The sequence below is a fragment of the Medicago truncatula genome, chromosome 1 (assembly GCF_003473485.1).
Source record: "Medicago truncatula cultivar Jemalong A17 chromosome 1, MtrunA17r5.0-ANR, whole genome shotgun sequence".
NCBI lineage: Eukaryota > Viridiplantae > Streptophyta > Magnoliopsida > Fabales > Fabaceae > Medicago > Medicago truncatula.
Window position 1 is genome coordinate 20,027,979 of NC_053042.1, and position 14,920 is coordinate 20,042,898.

A 14,920-nucleotide genomic window follows, 5' to 3' on the forward strand; every position below is an offset into this window, starting at 1 on the left:
AGGTAAACAAAATATTACACATAGAATTTACTTATAAAATCTAGTACAAAGTCACTGGATAACATTTATCGGAAAAAAATAAAAAATATCACTGGATAACAATCTTAAAGATTTCTTCAACAGTTCGAATTCAATAAATAGCTTGTATGGTATAAATACTATTATTTCCCGTACAAAAAATAACTATTATTTTGTAAAAAATAAAAATCTACCATATCTTCCCAAAAATTGATATACTTCCAATAATTTCACATGCATTCTGCTCACAGTCCAGTTTTCCCCACCTTGCGTCAACTCGTTCACATGGGAATATTGGTTTGCTGATGCTGTCAAACAAATGTAAGTGTCAAAGGAAAATTAATACACTAGTTTGGAAGCAAAATCTGTAAGCACCAGCGACTCAAGTATGAACCACAAGAAACAACAACCTATGTAGGACTGATACTTCAGATTAATGACGTGTTCGGTGTCCGACATGTGTAGTTGTCCGACACTTAACAGTCACCGAAACATATGGTTACATTCAATTATTTTATTTTTTTCAAACTATTAGTATTATGATGTAAACATGTCAATATCGTATTTGTTGTTTGTGTCTGTGCTTTGGCTTCATAGTCAACAACCTCGAAAAGCTTTAGGTTGTTAAGTCCCTAAAAACTTGGGTTGATAAGTAGAGGCTAAATAAGTTTTATATACTTAATTAATACCGCACCATCGTGTAAGAGCCATTTGGGTTTAATGCGTGATTGCGCGGATAAAACACAAAGCCCATATTACAATATGTGGTAGATGATTGGTCTATGCGCCCCTTGGACTATTCACCCCATGAAATAAGTAATCCGGAGTTACAATCTGATAGAAAAAAGCCGATCAGGAGACACGATCTAATAGGCTTTGTGCGATCAAAAGATATGATTCGATAAATCAAGGGGCTTTTGACCAAAACTAAGGGGCCCAAAGAGCAATTATCGATGTGGAAAGTACTCATTTACAACAATGAGATGGCAAGGATCAGAGTCCAGATTGATCCATACCACTTTGTCAAGAAAATTACTTTTCCCACGTCAAAGTTTACTTAAAAACATAAGGAAATGACGTTTTTACCTTCAACGGTAGTTAACTACCTTTCGATCTTTTAAACAGTAGTTACCGTTCCACATATACAACTTATAAAAAAAAAGAAACTCCAACGGTAAATAATAAGTTCACAAGGAACAACATCTTTGTCGTTCTTTTTCATCACCTAACATCTCAGTCCCCTCCGAACACTAGCATGGTTTTTGTTTAAATTTAATTGAATAATATCGTATATCTTCTGCTACGTGGCTGAAATACATTTAATAGAATTTCATCATCTAATGGCGGAAATTGCCGATGAAAGTGAGATCGGTTATTACTCAATACATGGTCACGATTAATTTCTGTCTTAGAGCATGCTCTTCATCCACTGGTGTTGTGTGCGCGTAAAGCAAACTTATCTTCTAACAAGTTATATGCCACTCTAAGCCAGATTAACCTAATCCAGGCAGGGGGATGGAGCACTTATTTACTGTTAGGTGATAATAATCAATTTGCATGCTCCACGGTAGTTAACTACCATTGGGAGTTTTTTTTTTTAAATTGTATATGTGGAACGGTAGTTAACTACCGTTGGGGGTAAAAACGTCATTTTCATGTGTTTTTAAGCAAATTTTGATGTGGGAAACGCAATTATCCTTTGTCGGAGGCAAGAATAAGTTGTCAAAAGCTTTGAAAGTATGTTTGGTTTTACGATGAATATTATATTTGACTTTTCCTTCTACCATCCTTTGATCTTGAATGAAAAATTAAAAGCAAATTTTATATCAAACTCGCTTTCAGAGTAAAATCATCAAAATGCAAATCACTTCACTTTAACCACAATCATAACCAAAACAATTTAAAAAAAAAATAAATCCAAATCACATATGTTGTTAGGTGAAGAGTTGAGACCCATTTTGAAAGTGGATTAGGTGGAGAGTGGAAACCCATGCATGTTTTTATATAATTTGGTCTCTATTATAAAATGCAACAGAAAATGGAAAACAAAAGTTTGAGTAAACTTATAAGTTTTTAAAATATATAATAATAAAAGGGGCAGGGGCATTTTTTTAGGCATAAACATAACAAGGACGTCTCAACCAGTAACAGATTGTTGTCTGTTGTCATTACGAAACTTTTCATGGAATAAAAATTGGAACATTTGTAAGAGATTTCACGATTTGAGAAATATATTTGTCTATATGCTAGAAAATCATATCACAAGTTTTAACAGGACGTGCCCATTACGATAAATGTGGCCGACAAAATCCGAGGATAAAGAAAAGGTTTGAGGTATAAGTCATATGATAACAACAATACTAGTCAGCATTAACATGATTGAAAGAAAAAGGGACAGAACTTACCTTCTATTGACAACATTATGCACATGACATAGCCACTGAGAAAATTCAGCATGTGACCCAGCCTGTACAGGATTTGATCTGCCAAACATATCAAGGAGCACTCAAGTAAGAGCTTGTGTATATTAAAAATTAGGTTCAGTTGTTGTTCGAACATAGTAGTGCAACATGTGAAAACCGCAGCATGTGTGTCTTTGTCTGAAACATGATACTATATCAAAGATACATAAGAGCTACTATATTGGAGTAAAAAGAAACAATTATGGTCACGACCTCCTAGTTCTGATGAACAGAGATATTGGTCTATTTTGTAGTGATAGTAAATAAGGCATGGATTTGCAGATGGTAATTCGAAGTGTTTTCATCAATCTATCCTATAATTGTATTATTCCAAATGGATTGATCTTGTTCTACGACAAAAATGTCCGACTGAATTGTACATTCCGGAAATTATAGGAAAATCACAAGGAAATAAGATCAATTTTATAGGCAATGCTACACTTTATTCTGTTGAGGCACAAACAAGAAATCTAAATTCATTATTGATCAGCTATCTAAAAGATAAATCAAACATGCGAAAACCCACGCGTAACTGCTGTAAATTACTCAAACTTCCGGAGGATTCAATAACATCCATCATTAGTTTACAAAGTTTATGCAATTAATCATAAGCAATGCTACAAAACTCCAGTCGTGACAACGTCCAGGGAATTGGTCGGACCCATTGTGGGTCTATTGTAGGCAGCCTTATCTTGCATTTGAAAGAGATTGATTACACAACTTAAATCTGTGATATTCTTGTCAAAGATTGTTGCTGTTTTTTTTTTAAAGCAAAAGAAATAGCATGAAAAGACATCACCATGGAGAGAAATTCTAACTATGTTGGCATCTTACACCCTATCAACTATGTGTAGTATACCTACACTTTACATTAAAAAATAGAAAAGAATACAAAACCTGGGGGACATATACCAAACCCATGACCAAATAAAAGGAAATTGTCATTTTCAATTTATAATTGGGAAGACACGTCATATTGCGGGGTAAAGCCTTAATCAATGAAGCTAGGGATTAAATCTACTCTAACCACTGCCTCAAGGATATCGTTCATTTATTGTCCAAATCATACTAAAATGAAATTTGTAAAAGAAAAAAAAGTGATAGTCTAACAGTCTAAAAAAGAAAATTTGAAAGGATAAAAAAGAAAGGGATCAAAACCAACACAAACAATTCAGATCAATCAAATGGTGAAAGATTGATATACCTAAGAACTTCCTTAAAGTGATCTGCACATTCCTTGCAAGGGTACATTCGAGACAAGATCTGTACCTGTAGGAGGAAAAAGAACGCAACTTTTTTTACAATGATGAGATGGGCGATTGTGCCAAGGAGGTTATATTATATTCACTAATAAAGATTGATGTAGAAAAAGAAACTGACTTAATGATATGTGAGGATGAGCAGAAAATGAAGATTAAAGTAATGGTTCTATATTCTTTTTTATCTAGTGTGTTTGCAATTTTACCTGTGTTTCCATTAGTTGCAACACATGTTCTGAAATACAATGTTCATGTTAAGGGTGCTGTTGTTGTAATCTTTCTAGAGGTGTCCATAATTATACCATGTAATGGTGTACTGAGTCCTGAATGATGTTGTTTTTCTAATTGTATTCAAATAGAAACTTGCGTATAAACCAGAAAACATATGGTACATATAACAGAAACATGTCCTGAAAACATATTTCACATGTCATGAACCTGCATCACACTCCATTCTTATATACAAAAACTTGTGTATAAACCAGAAAACCTGATTTATAAACCAGATACTTGTTTTTAAACCAGAATGTTGTGGAAACAGAAAGTGAATAAACCAGAAAACATAATGTATTAAACCCGTAAAATAATGTTCAAGGTATTAAAAAACCAGTAACATAATAAACCATCGTGATGCAAGAGAAAACCAACCATGATAATACAAATAAGGCCAACCATGGTGATACAAAATAAGGCCAGCAAATTTTATTTATTTATTGATTTTGGAAACGGGCCAGCAAGATTTAGTTGCTGTAAAGTCAATACTCACTCAATACATATGAAGCCCAAAACTACATTTAAGCCCAAATGAGCCCAGAAGAACATTTCTTTTATACTTATTGGTAAGCATAATTTGCAATCTTGTCAACATGATAAATCATATATCAGGCATTAAAGTTTCATAAGACAATATCACAGAATAAATTTAACTGAAAGGGTTTCTCCTATCAATTAAAATACTCAAATAAGACCCTCAATGTGGTCTAACTTCTGACTATTTGAAATTCTATTATTTATAACAAGGGAAACAGGAGGGAAAGAAAATACCAGTTCTTTTACATCCTTCTTCTGTTGTCTTGTAGGATTATCTGGATACTGAAAAATGAAAATAGAAACTAGGTTTCAGAACTGTGTATCTAAAAATGTCAAAATTTTCATTTTTTGTTTTGAATCAAACTCGTTGACCACATTGAGAAAACTTAAAAATAATAATATTTAGGTTTATATACATAATATTTTTTTATTTAAATATTTTTTCAAAAAATGTTAAATACATAAAAAAAAAAATGCCACATCATTAAATATATTGACTATATTTGCTACATCATCATTTTTTAAATGGAACAATACTACCAAGGACTAAAAGTGAAGGAATCTAAAATTGTTAGGACAAAATCTATTAACTAATTTTGCAGGTACTAAAATGTGATCAGAGTCAGACACGTATTTTAGGGACCAAATGCACTATTAACTCTAATATTTATTATGTGTGACATAAAACACAATGAATCAACTTTGTAGATGAAAGCAAGTAACAGCATGTAAAGAGTTGGGAAGTTGAAAGCCAGCAACAAAACAGAACTACTAATCCATTAGTTTGGTTGTGAAAATTAAGGAAAACAAAAAGTTCGAAGATATTGAAACTTTAGTAAACTAATGGTAGTACACCATGATAATGAGAAATGGCTCCTCATACAATATTACTAACGGGGGATTATGTTGTCAATAGTTACACCAAAATCATTACCTAGTGATTAACCACGTAAATTTTTTACAAAATACAAAGTTAAATTTGTTGATAGAACATCCAAATCCCATCTAAAGCAGTTAACAGGAACGCGAGAAAATGACCACTACTCACTAATATGTTTGTCCACTTCTCAGATAAAGTAATGGCAAAACAATGTGATTGAACAGAATGGAGGAATCAATAGTTTCAGAACAATTGCAATGACAAAAGTCACAAAACCTGAGCAGCAAGAGTGTGAAGAAAAGTCCATGTAGACCTTCCAAGGTCTTCTTTGGTCACAGGTGTAGAGGACTTTGCCTACAAAAACAGAATGATGAAAAATAAATTAATAAAAACAAGTTCATATGCATAAATATATACTGCACATCTGTATCCTTGATTGATAAATAATTTGACTCAACAAAGTTCTCTAAAACGAGTACAAATAATCACTATGTTTGCATATATTACAATAATAAACATAATAAAATGCATAAAAACATTGAAACATTTATGCAATTTGTAATTATAGGATATCTGGATATGTTGTACTATTCTTTCCTCCACTATAACTGTCAAGATCAAGGTTGTCAAAATCGAGACTTTGCTTCAGGTCGAATGAGGATAGCAAGATCGTAAAACCTAAAATCGCATAGATTTTGCATAGTTTAGACTTAACCATAAATGATTTCGAACAGATTTTACATAGTTTAGACTAAAACATAAATGATTTCAAACAGATTTTGCATAGTTTAGGATTCTGCTCAGGCAAAGCAAAATCGCAAAAGCGTAGGATTTAACGATTCTGATCAGGATTTTAACAACAATGGTCAAGATACCCTTCCCTACATAAAATTTAATTCTTGACAATTGAAATGATGAAACATTTAGATTTCAGTAAACAGTAAGCAAAAATTAAAAGGTCCCTAGTAAGAAACCGAGTTGGTGATAGATAACAGCATAAGTACTGAGGTAAATGGATTAAAACTGCCTATATCACTTCCAAAAAATGGTAATCAACAAGTATAAAGCTCTGCTTCACCTCCAACCCTTCCAATAAAAATGAAAATTCACTATTAACTAATAACAAGCAAATCAAAGCAGTTAGGATTATAATAATCAGGAAAGTGTTGCAATAGTAGAACCGTAGCAAAATAACATATTGGTTCTAAAAAATACTAGTCAATACATGGGATACTAGTGATAATAATAACAGCGGATTATAGTTCAGAAGCACAACCACACTCACTAGCACAAGATTCATGATAAAAGTGCTGAAAAATTAAGATTGCAAGGCATTGATGATGGATACCTTGAGAACGGGATCACGAGGTTGTACAGATGTAGCTTTTAAAAATGGCACTTCAACGGAGGCATTACCAGAGGGTCCTGATAACTGAATATGGATTATAAAATTAGACACATGATGTTGAACAAAATTTGTGACTTGCTCAAAGTGATGAAATAAGGCCTGTACAGGATTCTCGGACATGTTGCCTGAGATTCGATTTGAGGAAAAGTGACAAACAGATCAATATACCAAAGTCAGCAAAGCTCGTCAAATAATCGAATCGAAATAACATTCAAATAAAAGCCATGAATTATATCTATGTTGTTAATCACAGATAGTGTCCCGTACCACCGACCACCTAAAATGCTAAAGCAGTGAACTAAAAGCAGGAAGCAGAACATAACGATTGTTTGTGAGAAAGAACACAATAAAATGAAAAACACAACAATATCCTTAAAAGGGTTCTAATCGACAACGATTATAAAAAAAGAGATTTAGGAAATTTCGCCCAGAAACCCTAACAGCGGACGCAATAGCAGTTCAGAGCCGCAACAGAGTCGTGCCGAGCTCTACTACCGCTACACAATTCCGCTACAGTGTGCTATACAACGTAGCTATCAGTGTTGTCAATTGCAAAAAATATTAGTTATCTGTACTTCTTCACAATAGCTTTCTCTTGTTATTAATTTACTTTTGTAGCACTGACACTTCTCATTAAAGGTGTGTTCGGTGTTCGACACGGACATATATGATTACATTCAATTATTAATATACTTAAATCTCTACCGGTGTTAACGTGTTAGTGTCGTATTGACTAATAATATTCACATTTGCATCTATTACAATGAAATTAGTTATCTTCAAAAGATAGGGAGAGGATTACCTTACCTCCAATTGAGAGCCGATGAAAAGACGGGATATGGACGGCAGGCAATTTCTATCGAACACAAGCGCGGGAGTGAAAATTTTGGAAATAAATTTTCTCAATTTATAAGGGTTTTACTTTTATGATTATGAGAGGGGTTTAAGGGGGGTGTATTGGATTATGATTTTAAAGGATAATTTTTGTTTAAAAAAGTCTTGAGGATTTTAAAAGACTTTGCAAGATTTTGATGACTTTGATGATTTTAAAAGACTATTAAGGATTTCAATGGATTTAATTCAAAAGATTTTAAAGGATTTGAAATGATTTTATGGATTTCAAGAGATTTTATGAATTTTAAGAAATAATTGAAAAAAATATCATACCACACTCTCTTTCACAAAATCTCAATAAAGACTCTTTTATTTATTTTATTTTATTTTTTACGGGAGAGTTAGAGTTACAAAATCTCAATAAAGACTCTTTTATTTATTTTATTTTATTTTTTACGGGAGAGCTAGAGCTAGAGAGAGAGTGTGAAGGAATCAGAGAGAGAGAGAGAGAGAGAGAGAGAGAGAGAGTGAAGGAATCAGAGAGAGAGGGAGAGAGAGAGAGAGAGAGAGGAGAGGAAAAGAGAGAGTAAGAGAGAAGGGAGGAGAGAGAGGGAGAGATAGTAAAATCTTAAAAGAAAAAAACAATCATAAGAAATCTCATGTTTTCATGAAAGACTTTTTCATGCTAAAATTTCACTAGAAAATCCCACAAAATCCATCAAAATCTGATTTATTAAACGATCCTTCGAAATTTGAATGATTTTGAATACCACTAGACTTTTTTTAAGTGATTAAGAGTCTTGATTAAATACCACAAGACTTTTTTTAAATGACAAAGAATCTTGATTGAATAACACAAGACTTTTTTTAAATTGGAAAGAGTCTTGATTGAATACCACAAGACTTTTTCAAGATAAAAAAGTCTTTTAAAATCCCTTAGAATCATGATCCAATACACCCCCCCTAAATTGAGATAAGGGTTTTACAGACACTAAGGACAATTTGGACATTTCATAGTTAAAGAAAATGGGGGCAGTTTTGTAATAACCATACACCCTCTCTTCTTCCTCTCTATTGTGTGCGATTCTGATATCCCTACCCACCCACCATCATGCGTCCTTACCACCACCATCCTCACCGACCACAGTCCTCGCCACCGCACCCTTTGTCTCTTCTCCCTCGCGCTGGTGACGTCGTTGTCCTTTCTTTTTCAGATCTGGTCCGCCAAAATCCCCACCATACCTTCGTCCTCTTCTTCCGTTTACAACCACCCTTCTTCCCTGCGCGCCGATGTTGCTATTTCTGACCAAATCTCTTCACTTCAGATCCGATCAGTCTGAACGCCGAACAGTGAGAGAGCGTATCACTGAGAGAGAGAGAGAGAGAGGAGCAGAGGTGCGGTGGTGAGGTGAAAGCAAAGATGTCCAGGGAGGAAGCGAGAGTGGCGGTTGGAAGAGGCATACAGTTTCAGTGAACAAGGAAAGAGAGAAAGGAGAGAGGAAAAGAAAAGAAAAAAATATAATAAAAAAAAAAAGAAGGAAAGAATACGGTATAAAGCTACGTTTGTATTGTGTTTGGATTTTTGTGTTTATTCTGTAAAAAAAATTGTGCTTTTTTAAACTTTTAGTTTTTTAAGATAATGAAATTTAGGCCAAGTGTTAAAATTTTCATGAAATAAAATGTAATTTAACTATATTTTTTTTGAGAAATTTTGAAAAAATGTATATGCATAATGACTCGATTGAGCCAACTCAAACTAATTTCATCATCATAGAATTGAGTTAGTTTATGTTTGACATAAAAAATATAATGATTTTTTTAACCAATCCAAATGACTTAAGATCATGTTCGGTAAAAATGACTTAAAGGTTTTGTTTGATAAATACAGTGGATAAACTGATAAGTTGACCGATTGCTGATGACTTGTAGTTTATAACGAATAGTTGATGACTTATAGTTCATAAACTAATTAAAGTATCTGGTAAAATTAGCGATTCAACTAGCTAATAAATGTAAAACGACATAAAAGGACAATCCATTATTTAATGTATCCTTTTATATAATACTTTTTTTTACAAAATATTAAAAATACTTAGAATTTATTAATTTAATGTATCTTTTATACAATTATTTTATATTTATTTTCATTAAAAAGTACTATACTTTGCAACAACAAAAAAAAAAAGTAACACTAAAATATGCTTCTATTCATTATTATTTTTTCTATGCATTCATTTTGATGTGTAGAGCAATATTAGCGAAAACCAAAATCAAAGTGATTAAACAAGCACAAACTCTAAAACATGATAAAGGATAAGAGTGCAAAACAACCTGATATTTGTTCACCCTTTCGGACAAAAATTGACCTACGTCTTAGGGAGAGATATTTCTTAAATGTCGATGTTGGATACACACATGTGTCGAACATCGAACATGCCTATGATTAGAAGTGTTAGTGCTACAAATGTGAATTAGTAACAAATTTTAGACTCAAATATAAAGATATGAAAAAGAAAAAAAAAAAGACAAATAGAACTAATGTCAGATCATCTTTAACAATTATGCAATTGAACAAAGGATACCGAGTTAGTTATCTGAATTTTTTGTTTTTGGCGCTTAAATTTTATATTTAATTCATGTGTGTACTTGCAAAAGTACAATAATAGATATTCGGGTTTAGTAATGTATTATGAGATGCCTTGAGACTGATCCCAAGGGTGGTATTTATAGCCTATTGTGGGCTTGTTTAAGCGTAACTTATGCCCTAAGTAAGCTGGGTTTAGGTCTTTTGTCTGGCTTCTAGAAACATCTAGAAGCCAGCTAAGGCAGTGCCTATGGTCCAAGGAGCCTTATGGAGGGCGTCCTGGCCTTTCTGAAGGATTCCTGGGCCCCTTTGGAGGACTCATAGGTCTTTAGGAATATATTGACGGTCCACAGCCCCCCAAGCACGAGTCTTGGGACAAGGCGAATTGATGAATTTTGCGAGGGTTTCTACAAGTTATCTTGCGTTTTTCAGATACTTGTAATGTTGTGATCCCCTAAGGGTGATTATGCCCTTACGCGGGGGGGCTCTAAGTTTTTAAGAGTATGTTTGATAGTCCACAGCCCATAAACACGAGTCTTGGGACAAGGTGAAGTGATGAATCTGTGAGGTTTTGACTACTCATATAAGTTTATTGTACTGTCAGATGCTTGCTAGAGGCGGGATCTATTGGAGGGACACGCCTGAGCTTCAGGGAGACTTCTTGAGGGCACTTGTGCCTCTAGGAATGCAGATGGTTCAAAATGTGTTGATTACTAATTACATTTAACATCTAACATACACAAGTACATCATAAATAAAAGTTAACTAAAACGATTACATCATGTTCATTTAAACAATATATAATATTATCTTATTTTATTTTCTTATGCAGGAAAGTTAGAACACAATGATATCTTCCATCTATGTAAGCAGTTGAAAAAAAAGCATCTTGATATATACTTTGAAAAAAAAGTATGTTACACTTAAATCTTAAATTAACATGTTGTTTTCAACAACTAATGATAGACAATAACATGTTTCAAACCTATCACAAAAGTCACGAGGGATAATTTCAGAAAAAAATGGAACATTTGGAAGGATGAGGAGTCACTTTCTTCTATGTGCAACATTGATGACGATATTTACCTTGGTGTCAAAAACCACGTCTTCCTATGACAACCTCATCATCATTTCATTAATACTTAATTCATCGTCTGAAGGTGTACTCTCTTGGGTGGGGTTCAACAATAATAACAGATAAAATACATATGTGGAATATTGTGAAAACAGAAATTTTGGCTCAAAGAAAATATAGGTATTTAATGCATTCATTAATAAAAAATATTATCTATCAAATATATTATTTATCACTAATTCATCTTTGAGACAAAACAATAATTTATTTATTTTAGCAATTTGCACAATCCAATAACTACGGAGAGCTATCAATCTACAACATCTAAGTTAAAGCAATATATCTCTATTAATCAGTTTTTTTTTTTTTTTTTTTTTTTGTTATAAGCTTTATATATTACTCTTATATATGGTGTTCAATAAATTATATTTTCATATAAAATTTTGCAATTAATTTGTAGTTTTTCGAAAGACAAGAAATTTTCGATAAAGGGGTGTACGAAGAATTAGCTGTAATTCTTAAAAGGTACTACCTCCGTTCCTTTTTTGACATTTTACACAAACCAAGACAATCAATAATGTTACTACTTTTGATACAATAATTTATACCTTTACTAAAATAGTCTTATTCATTTAATATTATGTTTCATAGATTTCTCTCTCCGCAATAAATAATTAAGGGTAATATTGGTAAAACAACATTTAATGTTGCATTGAACTTTGAAAGTGACAATTAAATTGAAACAAAAATTTCTCCAAAAGTGACACTTATAAAGGAACAGAGGGAGTAATCAACTTTTTAAATTTTAAATGATGTTTTAGAGCCTTTTTCACGTACAATTTAGTCTTTCCGATTAATAACTAATGAAAGTCATCTGTATCAAATAAAATGTAGGGAAATGAGACATGCTTCTTATTCTAATTTCATGTTTGGCCTTCCCATCAAATTCCACCAATGACGACAAATGAAATATTAGTGATGATAAAAGTACAATATTATTATTAATGCTACTGATTGTATGATGTTGAATATGATTTCAAATATAGTTCTCATTTCATCTATATTTTAATATGTGTTTTTATATTAATATTTGGTTATATTATCTTTGTTTTAATATGTGTTATAACTGGGAATGTATTTCATGTCATCCACATACATATATATTTATGTTGAAATTAAATTTTACAAAGAAGGGTAAATATATTGTATACATATTCTATCACAACACGCAAACAAAAAAGAACATCAATAAATCTATACTCATTAGGCTTTTAGTTCTTATATTTGTGAATGGCAAACTATACAGAATTTAATTTATGAAAAAAAAAGGTAAAATATACATGCGTTAGCGGAGTAGAAAGAGCAGACAGACGAGCACGGAACAACAAAATCACGGGAAATACTTGGGTGCCATAGCTTTTGGTGTCATTGGTGACATAGATTCATTTTAGATGAGAGAGAATGATGAATAGATGATTAAAATAAATTATTTAGATGAGAGAGAATGAATTGTTAAGAAAGAGATAGACACAAAGGTGCCAATGACACCAAAAAATTATGGCACCAAAATCACAGGACTCAGCAGACACTCATTCCAATTTCAAAAGTCAATTAAACACTACCACGTCACAAATTTTACCACCGATCAAAAAACCCCAAATTTTCAAACTAATCCAAAAATCCCAACGCACCATTTCATCCTTATCCCTGATTTTTCCCTCCTCAAAACCCCAAAATACCGTTTTCCCCACATTTTTCTCTCCCCAAACTACCCTCCACCAGATAAATCTTCTCATGAAAGCTTCCCCAAATTCATTTCAAAATTCACCCGCGTAGTTTCCAATTTCCTTCTTCTCCCGCACGCTTTTCCAAATCCAAAACCCCCCCAAAATTTACAAATTCTCCCGCTCCTATTTCCACTAAAAAATCATTATTTAAACCCTTCACCTCTTCATTCTTACTCACAACACTTCAACCTATCAAAATAATCACTTTTTTCTTTCAATTTCAATTTCCCAAACCAAACATGCCTGCTTTTCCAGAAGAACCCCTTCTTGCCCCAAACCCAGACCGATTCTGCATGTTCCCAATCCAATACCCAAAAATCTGGGAAATGTACAAAAAAGCCGAAGCCTCATTCTGGACCGCTGAAGAAGTCGATCTTTCCTCCGATCTCAAGCACTGGCAAAACCTCACCGACGGCGAACGCCACTTCATCTCTCATGTCCTCGCCTTCTTCGCTGCCTCCGACGGCATCGTCCTTGAAAATCTCGCCGGTAGATTTATGAAAGAAATCCAAGTCTCTGAAGCACGTGCCTTCTACGGTTTCCAGATTGCAATTGAAAACATCCACTCTGAGATGTATTCTCTTCTCCTCGAAACGTATATAAGCGATTCCGCTGAAAAGAATCGCTTATTTCATGCAATTGAAACAATTCCATGTATCGCGAAGAAAGCTGATTGGGCGATGAAATGGATCGATTCAAGCGATTCTTTTGCAGAAAGAATCGTTGCGTTTGCTTGTGTTGAAGGAATCTTTTTCTCCGGAAGCTTCTGTGCGATTTTCTGGTTGAAAAAGCGCGGTTTAATGCCGGGATTAACCTTCTCAAACGAGCTTATTTCACGCGACGAAGGATTGCACTGTGATTTCGCTTGTTTGTTATACTCACTTCTACGAAAGAAGCTAAGTTCAGAGCGCGTGAAAGAAATTGTTTGTGATGCTGTTGAAATTGAAAGGGAGTTTGTGTGCCACGCGCTTCCTTGCGCGTTGGTTGGGATGAATGGGGGTTTGATGAGTACGTATATTGAGTTTGTTGCTGATAGGTTATTGGGTGAGCTTGGTTGTGAAAAGGTTTACAATGTTCAGAATCCGTTTGATTGGATGGAATTGATTTCGCTTCAGGGAAAAACCAATTTTTTTGAGAAGCGCGTTGGGGAGTATCAGAAAGCATCTGTTATGAATAGCTTGAATGGAAATGGTGCTGCTGATTTTTGCTTCAAGTTGGATGAAGATTTTTAGATCAAGAAAGAAATTAGGGTTATGATTATCTAGTATTTTTATTATATTTTAATTTCTGAATCTTGTTTAATTAATAATTTTATAATGGCCGAGTTTTTATGCATTCATAGGTTTCTTTTTCTTAGTTTTTTTCATGATCATGGTCAATGTATAAATGCAGCTCAATGTTTAATGAAATTTGTTTCTTGTGCTTAAATAATTGATTTTAATTCTTTTTATTTTTTGATTGTGTGATTGAATATTCATTTATTTATTTTTTAAAATTTATATGTAATTTGATTGAATTTGTTCTTGTTTATTAGTTAATTTTGATTGAATGAAATTTGATTAAATTCAATTTCTTTTGCTTTGGTTAATTTTGTGAACAGCAAACTGATGCGTTCTATATATTTAATTTAATTATTTCCGTCAAATAAAAAGATCCAATATTTAATTTTTGAAAAGGGTATAATAGGTTATAAAAAATGATATAGATACGATTCTTTTACGCCTTGTTTGGGCAGTGAGAAGGGTGTTCTTTCTGTGAATTGTTAATGGCTTCTGAAACTCAGCATTGAAATGTTAACTAGGG

The 14,920-nt window shown here is 33.1% G+C and overlaps 2 protein-coding genes across 4 annotated transcripts; one reads left to right on the plus strand and one right to left on the minus strand.

Annotated features, from left to right (window-relative positions):
• On the minus strand, positions 1 to 7,680 carry LOC25483252 (FAD-linked sulfhydryl oxidase ERV1). Of its 3 annotated transcripts, none has more exons than NR_185197.1 (7): positions 6,778 to 7,457; positions 5,706 to 5,783; positions 4,784 to 4,831; positions 3,946 to 4,149; positions 3,685 to 3,749; positions 2,424 to 2,501; positions 1 to 326 (listed from the first exon to the last, which is right to left on the minus strand). NR_185197.1 is itself a non-coding variant. In XM_013611916.3 (7 exons), exons 2-7 carry the CDS (start codon positions 6,955 to 6,957, stop codon positions 209 to 211), a joined length of 567 nt encoding a protein of 188 aa, XP_013467370.2. In that variant the 5' UTR covers positions 6,958 to 6,962; positions 7,640 to 7,680; the 3' UTR covers positions 65 to 208. The 3 variants fall into 3 exon arrangements, 2 of the variants coding, with proteins under 2 accessions (NP_001407734.1, XP_013467370.2); XM_013611916.3 differs by lacking the exon at positions 3,946 to 4,149 and adding an exon at positions 7,640 to 7,680 and having other exon boundaries at positions 65 to 326; positions 6,778 to 6,962; NM_001420805.1 differs by lacking the exon at positions 3,946 to 4,149.
• A 5,336-nt stretch (positions 7,681 to 13,016) lies between these two features.
• Positions 13,017 to 14,548, plus strand: LOC25483253 (ribonucleoside-diphosphate reductase small chain). The gene has a single exon (XM_013611917.3). The coding sequence runs from the start codon at positions 13,357 to 13,359 to the stop codon at positions 14,347 to 14,349; it is 993 nt and encodes a 330-aa protein (XP_013467371.1). The 5' UTR covers positions 13,017 to 13,356; the 3' UTR covers positions 14,350 to 14,548.
• Positions 14,549 to 14,920: the final 372 nt, after the last annotated feature.

What these genes read in the sequence shown, in the direction of transcription:
- LOC25483252 (NM_001420805.1), bottom strand. Translation starts at nt 6,957, where the DNA reads ATGTCCGAGAATCCTGTACAGGCCTTATTTCATCACTTTGAGCAAGTC. An exon ending in TTCACACTCTTGCTGCTCAG is followed by an intron (nt 4,832 to 5,705) that starts GTTTTGTGACTT and finishes TTCATTTTTCAG; the next exon opens with TATCCAGATAATCCTACAAG. An exon ending in CATAATGTTGTCAATAGAAG is followed by an intron (nt 327 to 2,423) that starts GTAAGTTCTGTC and finishes TTTGTTTGACAG; the next exon opens with CATCAGCAAACCAATATTCC.
- LOC25483253 (XM_013611917.3), top strand. Translation starts at nt 13,357, where the DNA reads ATGCCTGCTTTTCCAGAAGAACCCCTTCTTGCCCCAAACCCAGACCGA.